The sequence below is a fragment of the Motacilla alba genome, chromosome 4A (genome assembly GCF_015832195.1).
Source record: "Motacilla alba alba isolate MOTALB_02 chromosome 4A, Motacilla_alba_V1.0_pri, whole genome shotgun sequence".
Lineage (NCBI taxonomy): Eukaryota > Metazoa > Chordata > Aves > Passeriformes > Motacillidae > Motacilla > Motacilla alba.
Genome location: NC_052045.1, coordinates 16,995,620 through 17,010,257, shown reverse-complemented (window position 1 = coordinate 17,010,257; position 14,638 = coordinate 16,995,620). Strand labels below are relative to the sequence as shown.

The window sequence follows — 14,638 nt, the reverse complement described above, 5'->3', positions numbered from 1 at the left end:
AGAGTGCAAATATCATATATATATTATATTTTATATATATATATAATATGTATATATATATTATATTATATATATATAATTTTATATACACTCTGAGGCGCTTCTGTAACTGTCACACAGTGTGTAGAGAGCTGTACCAGTGTGTGTAGGGTGGCACCCTCGATAAATGGAGGCGGTTTTTCCCGGGGTGTTGCCCCCCTGCGCTCAGGGGTCGGTACCTGGCCCTGGGCACACCTGTGTGGGTGGGCACCGAGCGCCCTCTCGCGGCCGCTGCCGGCGCAGAAATCGCTAAAATTGAAATTTTTTTCTATAATTTTATTTAGGTCACTTCGTATTGAAAAGTTACAAAACGTTGCAATGAAATATTTTACACTCATTTCCACCCGTTTTCATTTTGAAGGTGGCTCGAGTGTGTATATAAATGCAGCCCTTCTCCCCTCCCAAAAAACCAACCCCAAGCCGTTTTCCCACATGTTGATAATGTTAAAAAATGAACAATTTTAAGTGTCAATGTTAGAAGCGGGCAGCAGCACGAGCCCCTGTCAGCCTGCCCTTGCCTGGCTTCACCTGGGAAGGCAGAAGCATCTGTAAACCAACAGAGCCAGCTGTGTTCCCAGGCTGGATCATCTCTTCCTGATGGGAAAACCAAACTGTTCCCAAAAATAATCAATGCAGAGGTCCAGGCATCCTGCTGAGCCTGCTGCAGCTCCCAGCACTGCCAGTCCCTCAGGGCAGCACTGGCAGCAGTGCCTGTCCCCATGCCACCGGGACAAACGGGCAATGTCTGGAGCTGGCACAGTGATCAAGGCCTAGAAGTCACCACGCCTGTGCTCCTCAGCCTGGCCCCGCACTTTGCCAGGCTGTACGTGCCCAAGAACTGCGGGTCACGCTCCCTGTGTCCCACTGATGCTGGGGACAGCCCTGTACAGAGGCTGGAACAGGGTGCTGATTGGGGCCAGGCCTGGGTGGCTGCAAGGAAAGAGCCAAGGGACTCCCCTCCAGCTTGGGGCTGAGCTGGCTTTGTGCCCTCAGTGGGCTCAGGAGCTTCCTCAGCCAAATCGTGGGGCAGGGAGGCACAAACCTCTGGTGCCATCTCGCTGTGGAACTTTTTTCAGGCTAAACACTGACCCTTGGCCAAGCCAAGCCCTGGGAATGGCCTCATCCCATAGGGAACACTGCAGGAAGCGGCTCCCACAGCCTGGAGCAGAGTGTGAGGAGCAGCAAAGCAAACAGCTCTCACTGCAGGACGAGGGCAGCCCTGACATTTTGCAGTTCTCCTCGTCCAAGCTCTGGTCTGCATGAGACAGTTTATGCCTTTAAAGAGAGACATCTCAGTTTACAAACATTTCTGGAGTAAGCAGCCCTGAAGCCACGAGCTTACAGAGAATGTCACTTGCCTGTGGGGCCTGTAGTTCACACCTCTGACAAGATCTCTGCTGTGCCCAGCCTGAGCCCGAAGTGTCTGAAAAGAGCTGGATTTTGATCCTTGGTACATGCAAGCTGATGGCACTGCAGCATCATTCACAGCCCCGCAGACCATCTCTGGCATGTCAGAGAAAGCATTTTCCCACCCCAGAAGTGATCCTTTTGGAGCCCTGAGGAGACCTTTTGTGAAAACATTAGCTCTGTCAAGGGCCATTTCATAAATTGTAAAAATCGCACAGTGTGGCTGAAGTGGCTACGAGGCGCATAAAAATCCGAATTTCCTGGCTGTAAAAAGGCAGAATGGTCCTTCAGCTTCACTTTCCCACCCAGAAACTGCAGCTGTGTAAAATCCATTTCTGAGTGTCTGGCACAGAGCCCCGTGCACTGCCAGGGTCACTGCCCAGCGTGCCCACCCCCGACAGCTGCTGAGGGAACCCTGCCCAGGGCTGCGGGGGAAGGGGAGAGCTGGCACCAGACCCCTGCTGTGAGGGAAATGTGAAATAGCACCCGTCCTCCTTGGTACCCGAGTGAAACTCCATCAAACATCAGCCGTGCCAGCAATAAATGACTGCAGAATTTTGAGAGTGAGACCTGACAAGTGCCAGGGAACAGCGCCCTGCTTTTACAAACCCACCCTTCTCATGAGCTCATTTTCTCATTTTTCGAGCTGGTGCTACATCTACCAAAACAAGAGGGCTGTTATCCCATTTTTAGCATGACGTGGCTTAAACAAAGCAAGGAGGCTCCCTTACTGAATCTGTGCTCTGAGCAAAGGCACAGCTGAACTGTGAGGTGCCCTTGGACAGAGATACCAAACTGTGAGTCACCAGCTCGAGGTGGAGAAGAGAACAAGCAGAAAGTCAGTCTGAGAGCCTTTGGGTGGACAAAGCTCTTATTTGCCGTGGTGTTCAAACAGGCACTGCAAGATCTGCCCCTCTATTTTAATGTTGTCCTGGCTAGACTGGTCTTAAGGCCACGAGCTATGACTGAGCTCCTCGAGTAGTGACATTTTCACCGAGGAACAGAAACACCTAATATGTAGTGAAATTCATCAATAAATGTAAATCCTTCTGTGGGAAGGATATGGAAAAAAAATCCCCACGAATGCCCCTTGTATTTGCCAGTCCCCAAGCTGGTGGGTGCCTGATGGAGCTGCAGCCATTCCTGCCTGCATCCTCAACGATGCTCCCATCCTCACGAGCTTCCCTGCCACCATTCCATTTGGCCCCTCTCCTGCTGCATGAGCTGTAGCACGAGCATAGATATGTATAAATACGCATTTCCCCCTTTCCCGACGGAGGGTTTTTTCCCCCTTTAAAGCGATTATGCTGATGTGCTCCCCGTGCTGCCGAGAGGCGACAGCTCCGCCCGGCTCTGCGGGGCCGCGGCGCTCAGAGCTCGCCGAGGTCCTCGCTGCACAGCACGGTGACGCTGATGTGACCCGGCACCTCGGCCGCCTCCCCGCCGCCCCTGCCCCGCAGCTTCAGCCTCTGCTGCTGCCGGGGCTCGCCGGGGGAGGCTGCCAGCACCGCCTGCCCCAGGAACCGGTCACGCAGGAGGCTGCTGTTCCACACCTGGCGACGAGAGCACACAAAGAACGCGGCTGAGGAAGCGCTGCTGTCACACTCTGCCGGGAAGGGTCACCCCCGATAACCCCTTGGAAAAGCTTGTGTCTAAATTTAGCTAATAGTCTAGAGAGCATGAGGGAGAGTCTGGATTTGCATGCTCATTTACATAGACTATGCAAATAATGAGAGAAATGCAGCTTTTTGCTTTCTAGGTCACAGCCTGCCTAGGAGAGGAATAAAAATGACCTTTTTTAGCTCATCAGCAGTAAAACCTACCTACAATAGCCTGTCTGCTGCTCTGCCTGCCTGTGCCCACCTCTGCACCTCCTCAGTGCTAGAGTTTTAGAGCCTGGCCCACAGACTAGGCTGAAGATTAAGTTTTCCTGCACTGCGTCATCTTAATGCCAGGCTCTCCAGCTAGTGCTGAGGTAAACAGTGAGGTCTAGTTCTCACAGGACTAGAATTCCGGGTAGAAAAGTTCTTAATAACAGCCTTAGCTTTGGGTTTGTTTCAAACACTGACTCTGGACAACACTTGGCTTTTCTTTGACTCTGTTTCATCAGGTACCACATGGGGCAAAAGGAATTCTGTAAATTCCTTCAAAGCCTTGGAATGAAATGTGCCTTGGAATGAAACATTCCTTGGAATTAAACATTCCTTGTGATCCCCAGCTGCCATCAGCTGGTGTTTGTGGAGCAGGAGCAGCAGCAGAGCTCCAGGCAGAGCCCAGCAAGGGGAGCAGAAGTTGTCACTCTTCTCTCCTGGGTCACACGAAGGAACAGCTGGCCCAGCGAAGGCCAGGGCTGCTGCTGTGCTGCCCTCCCTGCCCTGAGCAGCTGCCCTGTGGCTGTCTCACCTGGATGGTGACAGGACTGTCGATGTCCTTCCTGTAGAAGATCACCTGGGTGTTGAAGATGGGGCTGGTGGTGTCATGCTGCACCGGGGAGCGCCGGCTTTGGTTCTCACACTTGATGAGCACATAGGGATCTGCTCCTGGAACACAATCAGCAGCACAGCTCAGGGCACACAGAATGGCAGCTGAGAGCTGCCCAGAAACCCAGCAGAGACAATCCCCTCCTGTGCCTGGCAGCACCACAGGACATGGCACCAGAGCACACCACAGTCACTGCTCCCTGTCCAGGTGAAAACACAGAATCATGGAATGGTTTGGGTTGGAAGGCACCTTAAAGCCCATCCAGTTCCACCCCCTGCCATGGCAGGGACACCTTCCACTGTCCCAGGCTGCTCCAAGCCCCATTCAACCTGGACTTGGACACTTCCAGGGATCCAGGGGCAGCCACAGCTGCTCTGGGCACCCTGTGCCAGGGCCTGCCCACCCTCACAGGGAAGATTTTCTCCCTACTATCCAATCTAACCCTCATACGTGACCCCCTGCAATTGTTCAACATTCTAGAAATGCCTTGTTTAGACACCGAGCATTTTTATTTCTTACTAAAGTTGATATTCTCTTTCCTTTACAATAAGGAGCAAGATCCATTTTGGAAACACCAAACACATTCAAATAGAATGGGCAATTCCATTTTCTAATTAACTTGTAATTAAACAAACGTAATACCATGTTTTGTATTTCAACACAATTCTGTCCATTTCTGTTGTTAATGACAGAATTTTTTTTCCACACCTTGCAACTTCTTAGATAAGGATTTAAAATAAACCCAGGGTATCTGTAAGGCTTGTGAGAGTTTCTAGCACACTTTATTTCACCATCTACTTGAAAATACCACCACAGCCAGAAGGCAGCACAATTTTAGGCAACTGTAGCTTTGTGACAAACCACACCCAGATGATTTCCCTCAAACACATCACTCATTTAGCAGACCAGGTACCAACATGAACAAACCACATAACAGCTGCTTCCAAGGCAGACACAGCCACTTCCATGTACAAGGCAGACACAGAGTTTTCCATATGTTGCTCTGTGGTTACACCTGGCCAGAGCTGTTTCCCTGACAACCCTCCCAGTTCCATGGCAGGTAGCAGGATATTGGCTTTTCTGCCTTCCGTGTCACTGAACTGTGAATTCAGCTCTGGGGCATGGGGTGGCACCAGGCTGTGTCACCAGGGGTGGAAAAGCTGCCTTCTTTGCAAAGCAATTTGGAAAATGGATCTGGATAAAACGGGGTCTTGCCTGTCACCCCAATGGTGTTAACAATTTTTGTCCGAGGGCAAAGAGCAACACCCGATCATTAACAGTAATTAAGAGATAAAGAGCATAAGGAGGGCTGGGGAAAGGGCACAGAGCTAAAGAGGTGACAGGCACATCTGCTGGATGGATGAGGGAGCAGTTAATGAGGGGACTGGCTAAGTGAAGGGAAAAGGAAAGAAAATATTTGAAGGAAACATTCAAATTCTCAGCAAGATCTCAAAAAGGGAGGTAGAAGGGGGACACAAAATGTTCCTGTACCCATGATGCTCCAAAATGTTCTGCCCCCATGATGGCAGTGCTGGATGGGGCAGTTGTTTTAGGAAAACTGGCTCCAATTCCACAACAAAAGCAAGCAGTGGGAGAGCACACTGGGGATCAGATGTTCTCAGCTAAGGATGGCCAAGTTCTGTGCCTGGTTTATTTACAGGACGAATCAAAACCACCAAGGTCTGCTAGAGTGGAAAAGCAATGCCCTGGAATTGGCCATGAGCTGGGAATGGAACAGGAGCTCCTGCTCAGGAAACAGCTCTGGCAGTGCAAGGAGGGCTCTCAAATGGCTCCAGCCCTGCCCTGAACCCCATAACAGCTCTCTCACCTCAGTCCTGGCCATGCTGCTGCTTTGGGAAGTTGCACAAAAGAACAGTGCAAAGGGAAATGTTGGAATCTGTAAAAGCCAGAAACACCTGAGCAGTAATGGCATTTCTAAGGCTTAAAGAAATCTGTGCTCAGTAGCCTAAGACTGAATTTTTGGGTTTTTGAGAACTGCTCTGAGGATCTAACACCCACACCCTGCAGCACTGTACCAAAGCAAAAGGCTTTCTGGAAAACATTCCTGAGGGAATGCTGCCAGCTGCATTCCCACTCCTCTCTACTGCTCTTCCCAGAACCTGGAGAGCTCTGACAGCCACTGGAACAGGGCACAGGACAATCAGCAGGAACAGTGCTGAGACACAAGCACTGCCCTGGCAACCACAGCCGCTTGTTTTGCCTCTTGCAGGTGAATCTCTGCTCCTCCTTCCTTCTGCTTTCTCAGGCTGCTCCCAAGGCAGCTTCCACTAAAGATTCTCTGCTTTCAGGGCTGTCACACGCCGCAGATCTCAACACTCAGTATATTTCTAAGTGGTGAAAAACAATTCAATGTGCAAATCCAACACAGAATGTAAGCAGGAAGACTTAAAAGTGCAAAAGGTGATTTGTTTTTAAAGAGAAACTCAGGGAAAAGGCCTGACAGACAGTAGTGAGAGCCATTTTTGAAACAGGCTTGGGAATGAGTGACAGAAAATCCTCTAGCACAGAGTTTTCTCAGCATCCTGCAGACCTGCCACTGTGCTTGGCTCACAGACAGCTGGATCCACTTCAGAACACACTGACTTGGAGAGAGGTACTTCCACAAGGAGCATCCAGGACTGAGTCTGGGCTGTTAGATTCATCCACTATTCCTGCTATTAACAGCAAACCATCCATTATTTTGTCCAGACAGAGCAATGGATCAAGGACAGCGCCAATTGGAAAGCACCAAAGGAGCTTTCCAATAAACATTTAAAATAAAAATAAAAGAAATGTCTCTGGCCAGGTACAAGTTCTGATAACAACCAGCCCTGGGCTGTAAAAAATGAAGACTATCAGACAGAGCAGGAGTAGAAAGTGAAAAAGCTAATGACTACTGGACAAGTTTCCTAACTAACTCAACATCAGGTGCCTTTTAGGTGTCCTTCAGGACACTTCCTCTGACAGACACACAGTCATGTACAAAGCATTTAACCCCTGTTCTACTTTACCCAGATGAAAATGACTGTTTGAAAACCAAAAAAGTCCTCCCTAAAGTGCTCTGATGAGGTAAATGTAACACACTAGGTGAGTCTGTGCCATTCAGCTGCTTCCTGGATATTTTCCATTCAGAAAATACACAGCCCTGACAGAAGAACCTTGCTAATCCCCACAATTAGCTGCTCAGGAGGGTCTGGCTACTCCTGCCCACCCTGCCCAGTTATGGACCTGCCCATAACTTGCTGTTGTGCATCCCCATATTCATCTGATCTCTCCACTGGAGCAGGTTTTACAGGTTTTACAGCAAGATGGAAAAACAAATCCCATAAATCCTCTGTTTGGATAATTTCTGACTGCTTACATATCAACCCAAACCATCTTTAGAGGACTGAAAAGCCAATTCCACTCCTCCAGACTCTCTTTCCACTTACCTCCTGATCTGTCTTGTTTCTGCAAACCCTCTGCAGAGTGGACTTTGATTTGGGTGACTCTGCGTGGGTAGCCACAAAGGAGACTCCAACACGTCATTTTAGGCCTATCTGCCTTCATCTCCCTGAAAAATCATGGAAAAAGCAACCTAAGCAAAGAATGTCAAGCAAACAATCAATGGTTGTGGAAATCTGGCTTTTTTAGAACATGAGATTTGTAGTTTTTCCTCATCTGCCATTTTTGAATTCTGTGGTGCAGAAATGAGAGATGTAAGAAATAAAAATAGAGCAAAGCAAAGTAAAACAAATTTGTGTTATCTTTTGCATGGAAACAAAAGTGTTGGAAAAAAACCCCAATTTTAAATAGTGGAAAATACTATCAAGTGAAGAAATAAATGCAGTGGTCCTGATTCATGAAGCACTGGTTCTACTCTTTCTGCAGCCACTGCTTTCAGAGGAGATGGCCACAGAAACAAGTATCAGCTGTAGCCACAAGCACCAGTGCTCGGTGTCCTGACCTAGAGCTGGGGACCACTACAAGAACTGAACTAAAAAGGGTCATGTTGGATCATCCAACATGAGTCTAACTAAACATTTCCTGACCATGCACAAACCTGGATATTCTCAGAGGTGTTCCTGATGTCTCCTGGGCCCAGTTCTGGAGCCACATGAGCCAGGGAGTTGGAGGACAACTTGGCAACCCCTTCCATGGAGCTGCAGCCTGTGGGCCAAGGAGGATCTATCTCCTGCAGCTGTGAGCGGTACCCACCTGAGTTTTGAGGGGACATCTGTGTAGAGCCTGAGGATGAATTTTGTGGGGACACCTGGGATGTAGGTGGTTGGGACCAGGACGTAGCGGCCTTGCTGGAGGGTCCTCCTCAGGAACACGCTGCGTGTGTTGGAGTAGGGAGATGTGGCCACTCTCTCCTGCACTGTGAGCTTGTGCAGCCTGTACCTCCTGTTGTCCTCCACCTGCAGCAGGAGAGGGGTTAGTGCCAGCAGGGACAGCAGGACTAAGGGCAGGGTTCTCTTTGAGCACCACACAGCTTTTCACCCAACGAGACAAATCGTTTGGCAAGTGTTTTCTCATCCAGTTAAGCTGTGGCAGGTGAAAGTTTGGGGCTGGCAAAGACAGGAGCCCACCGAAAGAGATGATGTGATGCTGCTGCAGAGATGGACACTCAGCCCAAGGACTGCACCTGCTCAGGCAAGGCTGGGATCCCATGGAAGAGGTTTTACAGTGACTTCTGTCAGCCAGACAGAAGTTTGATAAGAGGATCCATGTTGACCCCTGAAAGAATTCTCTACCAAGGTCGTTGACATTGAAACCATAAAGAAAGAAGGATAAATAAGAGAAACCTGCAGCTGCCTATCCCAATAGGCACTTTGTCTTTCCTGACCAATGAGTAAAGTTATGAGCTTTGTAAGAATGTATAAAAAGCATGCATGCTATAAAAAAAAGTTGGAAGCCTTCTGGAAATGGAGAGTGTTGCTTTGTATTGTGACTGTCTCAACTACAACAAGATCCCTCTGCCTCCCTTCTCTAGCCTTTCACAGCAGGCTCCCAGTCCAGATGCACACAGCTGGGTTTTCCTTGCCCTTTCCTGAATACAAAAGCCACAGAATAACCATGCATGTTTTGTTCTAAGCCCTGAAGTTGTGCTTAATTCTTAACATCCCCTCCAGGGGACTGGTATTGCCAGAGCTCAGTTAAAATCTAAGCCCCTCTCTCAAGCAGCTCTTGGGACAAAGGCAGCCCTTCACTCTTTTCTGACAGCTCTCTTCCCAAGCCCTTTAGTCATGCTAATGAGCCTGGTGTGTTAGAATATATCTAAAATAGAAAAATTATTGACCAGAAATAAAAATAGAGCACTGAATCTTTTAGGAAGGTGTGATTTTCTTTTTAAAGCCTTTCCAAATTACAGGCATGAGCAAGGGAAATTATTCTGCTTTTCTGCACTTTTCAATATATGCGGTTAACAGGTGATTGGCAAATGAGTAGGTGTGATGCAGATGTCAGCAGATCTAACCAACTGCTAAAAATTGACTTTTTTTTTTAGGGTAGGGCCATAGATTTAATGTAGTCCCAGGAGCTGTAGCAACAGATGACAGGACTACCCCAACCCTCAGTGAAAGAGTAGAAAAATTGCTGTTTCTTTGCTTCCCTCCTCTGAGTTTGAGTGTTTTCATTTTATTCAATTTGCCTTGAGAGTGCAATTAAATTACCTTTTGGGATCCCTGTGGTTCCTTTTCCCATATATTCATTTCCTGCTCACCAGTCCAGCTTTTGAAAATACTTTTCTCTAAGTGGCAACAGAAAAACTGCAGACTTTTCAACCTCATTCTCCTGGCTGTATTTGCTGGTAAAATGGAGGCAGAAGAAGGAGAAAAACCCTCCATGTTTTAAGTATTGATATAATTTTGCCTTTCTCTAGAAAGTTTTGGGGTAGGAAAAACACTTTAAATCATTTTGCAAGGGGCAAAAATTATTTAGTTTGAATAAATGAAATTTATTCAAACGGAGTTTGAGCTGAACTAAAATCAGTTGAGTTCCCATGGCTGAGTGCAGTACCCACACAAAGTCTGGGCACAGAGCCAGACCCCAGGATAATCCTGGTATATTATCTGAAGATCCATTTTCAAAGTAGGAACTACCAGAGTGAGTGCCCAGACCCCACAGACAGTAACAGAAGTTGCAGTCTGAACTTGCAAGTGCTGGGAGAGAGAAGGGCAGGAAGGTAGGAAAGGGAGTAGGAATGGATGAACAGATCAACTGATTACCTAGATCTACCTATCTTGAGATAGATCTCTGGCTGCCAAAGATCTCGCTGTCAGGGTGAAGCAGGACTGAGCAAACTGAACAAACTGTGCACCAGGAGCACAGCTGGCTGCCTACCTTGAGGATTTCAAAGCCAATTGTGATGTTGTCTCCTTTCCCTTCTTTCTTGTACTTGCGGCGATCCTCCTGCTGTAAGGACACCAACACTTTGTCCTGGGCCTTCTTAACATCAAAGAGGTACTGGGGGGAGAGAGAAGAGCTGTTGGAATTGCCTCGGGAGGCTGAGGGTAAAGCCATCACCAGGGAAATATGTTGTTTTAGGTTGAAAACGGGGATGTGTATTCTATGCCATCTGTCAGAGCTGGGGCAGTTCTCTGCTGTTCATGGGGCAGTTTTTTCTTTATCTCTCCCACAGCCAATCCTCCCTCCAGGAGATCTCTGCTGTCCATGGCCACTGAGTGTCCCTGCAGGGCTGATCAAATTCCATCATCCCATGGGAGATGCTCTGCCCAGGGCAGGAGCCCAGCATTCCTACCTGGATACAATCTGACCCTGGAACAGCACAGCAGCCTTTGCCCCCTGCATTCCCAGAGGAGCAGCTTTCTGCTCCCTGCATTCCCAGAGGAGCAGCTTTCTGCTCCCTGCATTCCCAGAGGAATTCCAGGCCCATCTCCAGCAGCCCTGGAGCTTCAGAGGAAGATTCCACCCTTGTCCAGGATCCCTGCTCCAGCAGAAGCACAGCTGGCCCTGCAGGAGGGCTGAGCCACCATGGGATGGGACTGTGCCACCACCCTGACCCACAGCGGGGCAGCTCCTGCTCTGACTCTGGCAGAGGTTGGTTTTGTATTACTGCATTTGTATTTTTATTTTTAGTTTTCCTAGTAAGGAGCTGTTATTCCTACTCCCATATCTTTGCCTGAGAGCCCCTTAATTTCAAATTTATAACAATTCACAGGGAGGGGGTTTATATTTTCCATTTCAGGGGAGGCTCCTGCTTCCTTAGCAGACACCTGGCTTTTCAAACCAAGACATATGTTTGTATAAAGGAGACAAATGAAAATACATTTTGGGGGAGGAAGGAGAATTCTCCGTGGAAAAGACATTCCCAACAATTCACAGCTGGAAAATGAATGCTAATAATAAGGATCTTAAAATCGAAAGTATCAGGTAAATAAAAGGTATTGATGAAAGTGGTAATCTTAGTGATGGGACGTGTGGAATGACCTTAAGGTGAAGCAACGTAGGTTTAGACTGGATGTTAGGAAAAAATTCTTCCCTGTGAGAGTGGGGAGGCCCTGGCACAGGGTGCCCAGAGCAGCTCTGGCTGGCTCTGGATCCCTGGCAGTGCCCAAGGCCAGGCTGGATGGGGCTTGGAACACCCTGGGACAGTGGAAGGTGTCCCCCTCAGGGCAGGGGGTGGATTGAGGATTGAGATGAGCTTTAAGGTCCCTGCCAACCCAAACCATTCCATGACTCTCTGATTCTGTGAACTCACATAAAAGACAGCCTGGGACAAAGCTATAAAATAACTGGAGTCAGCAGGAGGATGCCTCACTTGAAAGCAAAAGACAAAATATTAAGTTTTATTTAGCTATAAATTAGAAATGAGATTAAAAAATAAACCAACAGACTCCACATGGGGTCTTAGATAATTTTTGACTCTCCTTTTAACTAAACAGTGCCTGTAAATTTCAAACATCTTTATATAGGGCCTGCAAATGAAGGAATCTTTCAAATCTTATTTAAAGGCACTTTGTTCTGCATCTGCAGTTCCTATTTAATGTGAGAATGACAGGAATGCTAATTTTTGACTTCTCAGTTTTCCTGAATACCCAGTAAAAACAGCTAAGAAGGACTCCTGCACCTCTAACAGACAGATATTTTATCCAACCTGTTTACTGTAAACTCGAGTCACCTTGGGTTTAAGACAAATCAAAGGAATTTATCTCAAGTTTAAGCAGCAGTTCCCATCTTTCTAAATCTGACTTGAACAGTTACATTATTAAAAATCACTACCAGACCAGGTCATAAATATGAACAAAAGAAGGTCAGACAGGTGTTTCTTTATATGATAAGGAATTTAATTAATTTGCTCATTATTAGAGACTCCTTTAAATTTTGCTTTGTGCATGCAGAGGGCAAATCTGAGTTGTCAGGACCAGAGGAGGGAAGAGGACATTATTTACCCCAATAATGGACAGATGCTGTACTCTCCCATCCTCAAAGACATTTAAATGTGAAGAAAATAAATAGAAACATAAACCTGCAGCAGTACACAGCTGGGTACCATGTGCACCACATGTTCTGATTTAAGCACAAATTCCCTGGCAGCATGGAGAGGAACCTCATCATTGGTTCAACTCCCCCCTCCCTTTTCCTTTGACTGCTGCTAAAACACAAATTACTGAGCTTTGCTCTGAGGTAGATACTGAGATTGCCTTGGCTACAGAACCATCCACATCCCTCTGCCTGGGAGCTCTGCTGGGCAAGGCCCCATCACAAGCTCTGATGTGTGTTTTTATCACTTACTGCAGCAGAGAAAGCACAGGGCCCTGGGAGAGTCCCAGGGGTTGTAAGAGAACCTAGAAAGTGAGATATTCAGATGCAGCAACACCCAGTAAGGCACATTTTAATTCTTGTCCCTGCTGAGCCATACACAGGTTACCCCCCCAGGCAGCCCAGGGTGCTCCAAGGCCATGGAGGGGTGGAAGGGGCAACAAGTGGAACCAGGAAAGTCCTCGTGGTCTGGTGACAGCTCTGCAGCTGTGACCTTCTTCTGATGGCACTTCAGCTGTCCCAATGGGTAATGATCTAGAAGTCAGCAGGTGACTGTTGAATACACAAATACTTGGCTGCAATTGCCTTATCGAAGGGACTGGAAGTGGCACAATCCCTCCCTGCACAGATAAACCTCACAGGAGGCCTCAGTGCCAGGAGAACAGAGAGATTATCTCTAGATTATGGTGGGTGTGCCACAGTAACCTGTAATGGCCCTAAGATAACAGAAATGTGTTCCAGCACTGCTGCTAAGAGCCTTTTAATCAACTGGCCCAGAGATAACACTGGAATGCCTTCCACTCCATCAGGCATTGCACTCAGCTGCAACTGTGCATTTTGTTCTCTGTGACAGCTAAACACTTAAAAATGAGACCAGACAAGCTCTTGGAACACATCCAGAATCTCCCAGGGCAGTACCTGAATTACATCACCCCCTGGAAATGAGGCACTGACAGAAGGCAGAGCAGTGAAGAACTGCAGGGTGAGCTGGGAACCTGAGATCTGATGTGAGCAGCAGAGGCTGCACTGCTCCAGCATCCTGCTCTGAAAACACAGGCTGCAGGCAGAAACCTCCCTTGCAAGTGCAGAGAAGCAGATGCAAAAAAATCTTTAATTAATCTAGACAGAAAGATCCATTCTCAAAGTAGGAACTGCCAGAGTGAGTGCCCAGACCCCACAGACAGTAACAGAAGTTGTAGGTCTGAATTTGCAAGTGCTGGGAGAGAGAAGGGTAGGCAGGTGGGAAAGGGAGTAGGAATGGATGAACAGATCAACTGAATAGCTTGAAAGGACCAGGTAGGATGAGACAAAGAAAATTCCATAATGCTGATGAGAGGGTGAGTTTGGGAAAGAGATCAGGTACTTCCAGAATCTTACATTAATGCCAAGGGATACTAACTAAATACAGTGGATCAAATCCCCAAGCTGTTTAACAGGGTTAAGTGAGTTCTGTCATTAGAAAATCAGACTTGCTGCCTTTCTATGACTGGGAAAATGAAAGAAGTCCAGGCAAGACGTCAGTAATTGTCGTGTGTGTGTGACTCACCAGCCCCAAGCATGATCAGTCCTAAATAAAGACCTAAACCCTTCTGAGAAATTGCACCAAAGTCACTGAAACATGCAGTACACAGTACACTCACAGGGTAATGAGATTTTTGTCTTGTAGTCACTGCCAACTCCTAAACAGGGTGGATACTTCAGGAGCCCCAGCTAAAGTGGGTACACTTCAATACCTCACAAAACTTCCCACCTGGGGGTTCTGCAGGAAGGTCTCTGTTATCAAATACCTCACAAAACACAGGGGCTCCCACCTGGGGGTTCTGCAGGAAGGTCTCTTTTATCAAATACCTCACAAAACACAGGGGGTCCCACCTGGGGGTTCTGCAGGAAGGTCTCTTTGTTATCAAAGCAGCCCCCAGATCGGTTCAGCAGGGGCTCTGGATGCTTTGCCCAAGCCCCATATATCATTTCCTTCTCCCAGGTCTTGTGGAGGCTGAAGCAGGAGGTGTTCACAGTCCTGCAGATGTCCACATCTGTGAAATTCTTACACCAGTCCTCAAACGTCATCCTGCTCCAGGGAACACCAGGGAAGTCAATGGTTTGTTTAAGAACAAACAGTGATATTCACACAAAGAGCCAAAGCAAAACACAAAATCTTCCAGTAATTTGAAGAGGAGGCATTGCTCAGCTGTCCAGGGGACAAACTGATTCACTGGAAAGCTTTACA

The 14,638-nt window shown here is 47.7% G+C and overlaps 1 protein-coding gene across 3 annotated transcripts in view; it reads right to left on the bottom strand.

Annotated features, from left to right (window-relative positions):
* Window positions 1-300: 300 nt before the first annotated feature.
* The window catches only part of CAPN6 (calpain 6), a 54,102-nt gene continuing 39,764 nt past the window's right edge, over window positions 301-14,638 (bottom strand). For all 3 annotated transcript variants that reach the window (XM_038122846.1, XM_038122847.1, XM_038122848.1), the window contains 6 exons: window positions 14,284-14,479; window positions 10,252-10,374; window positions 8,125-8,327; window positions 7,359-7,480; window positions 3,850-3,986; window positions 301-2,999 (listed from right to left, as the gene is read on the bottom strand). In XM_038122846.1, coding sequence (XP_037978774.1) covers window positions 2,817-2,999; window positions 3,850-3,986; window positions 7,359-7,480; window positions 8,125-8,327; window positions 10,252-10,374; window positions 14,284-14,479 — 964 coding nt within the window. In that variant the 3' untranslated portion in view covers window positions 301-2,816. The remainder of the gene's footprint in view (window positions 3,000-3,849; window positions 3,987-7,358; window positions 7,481-8,124; window positions 8,328-10,251; window positions 10,375-14,283; window positions 14,480-14,638) is intronic.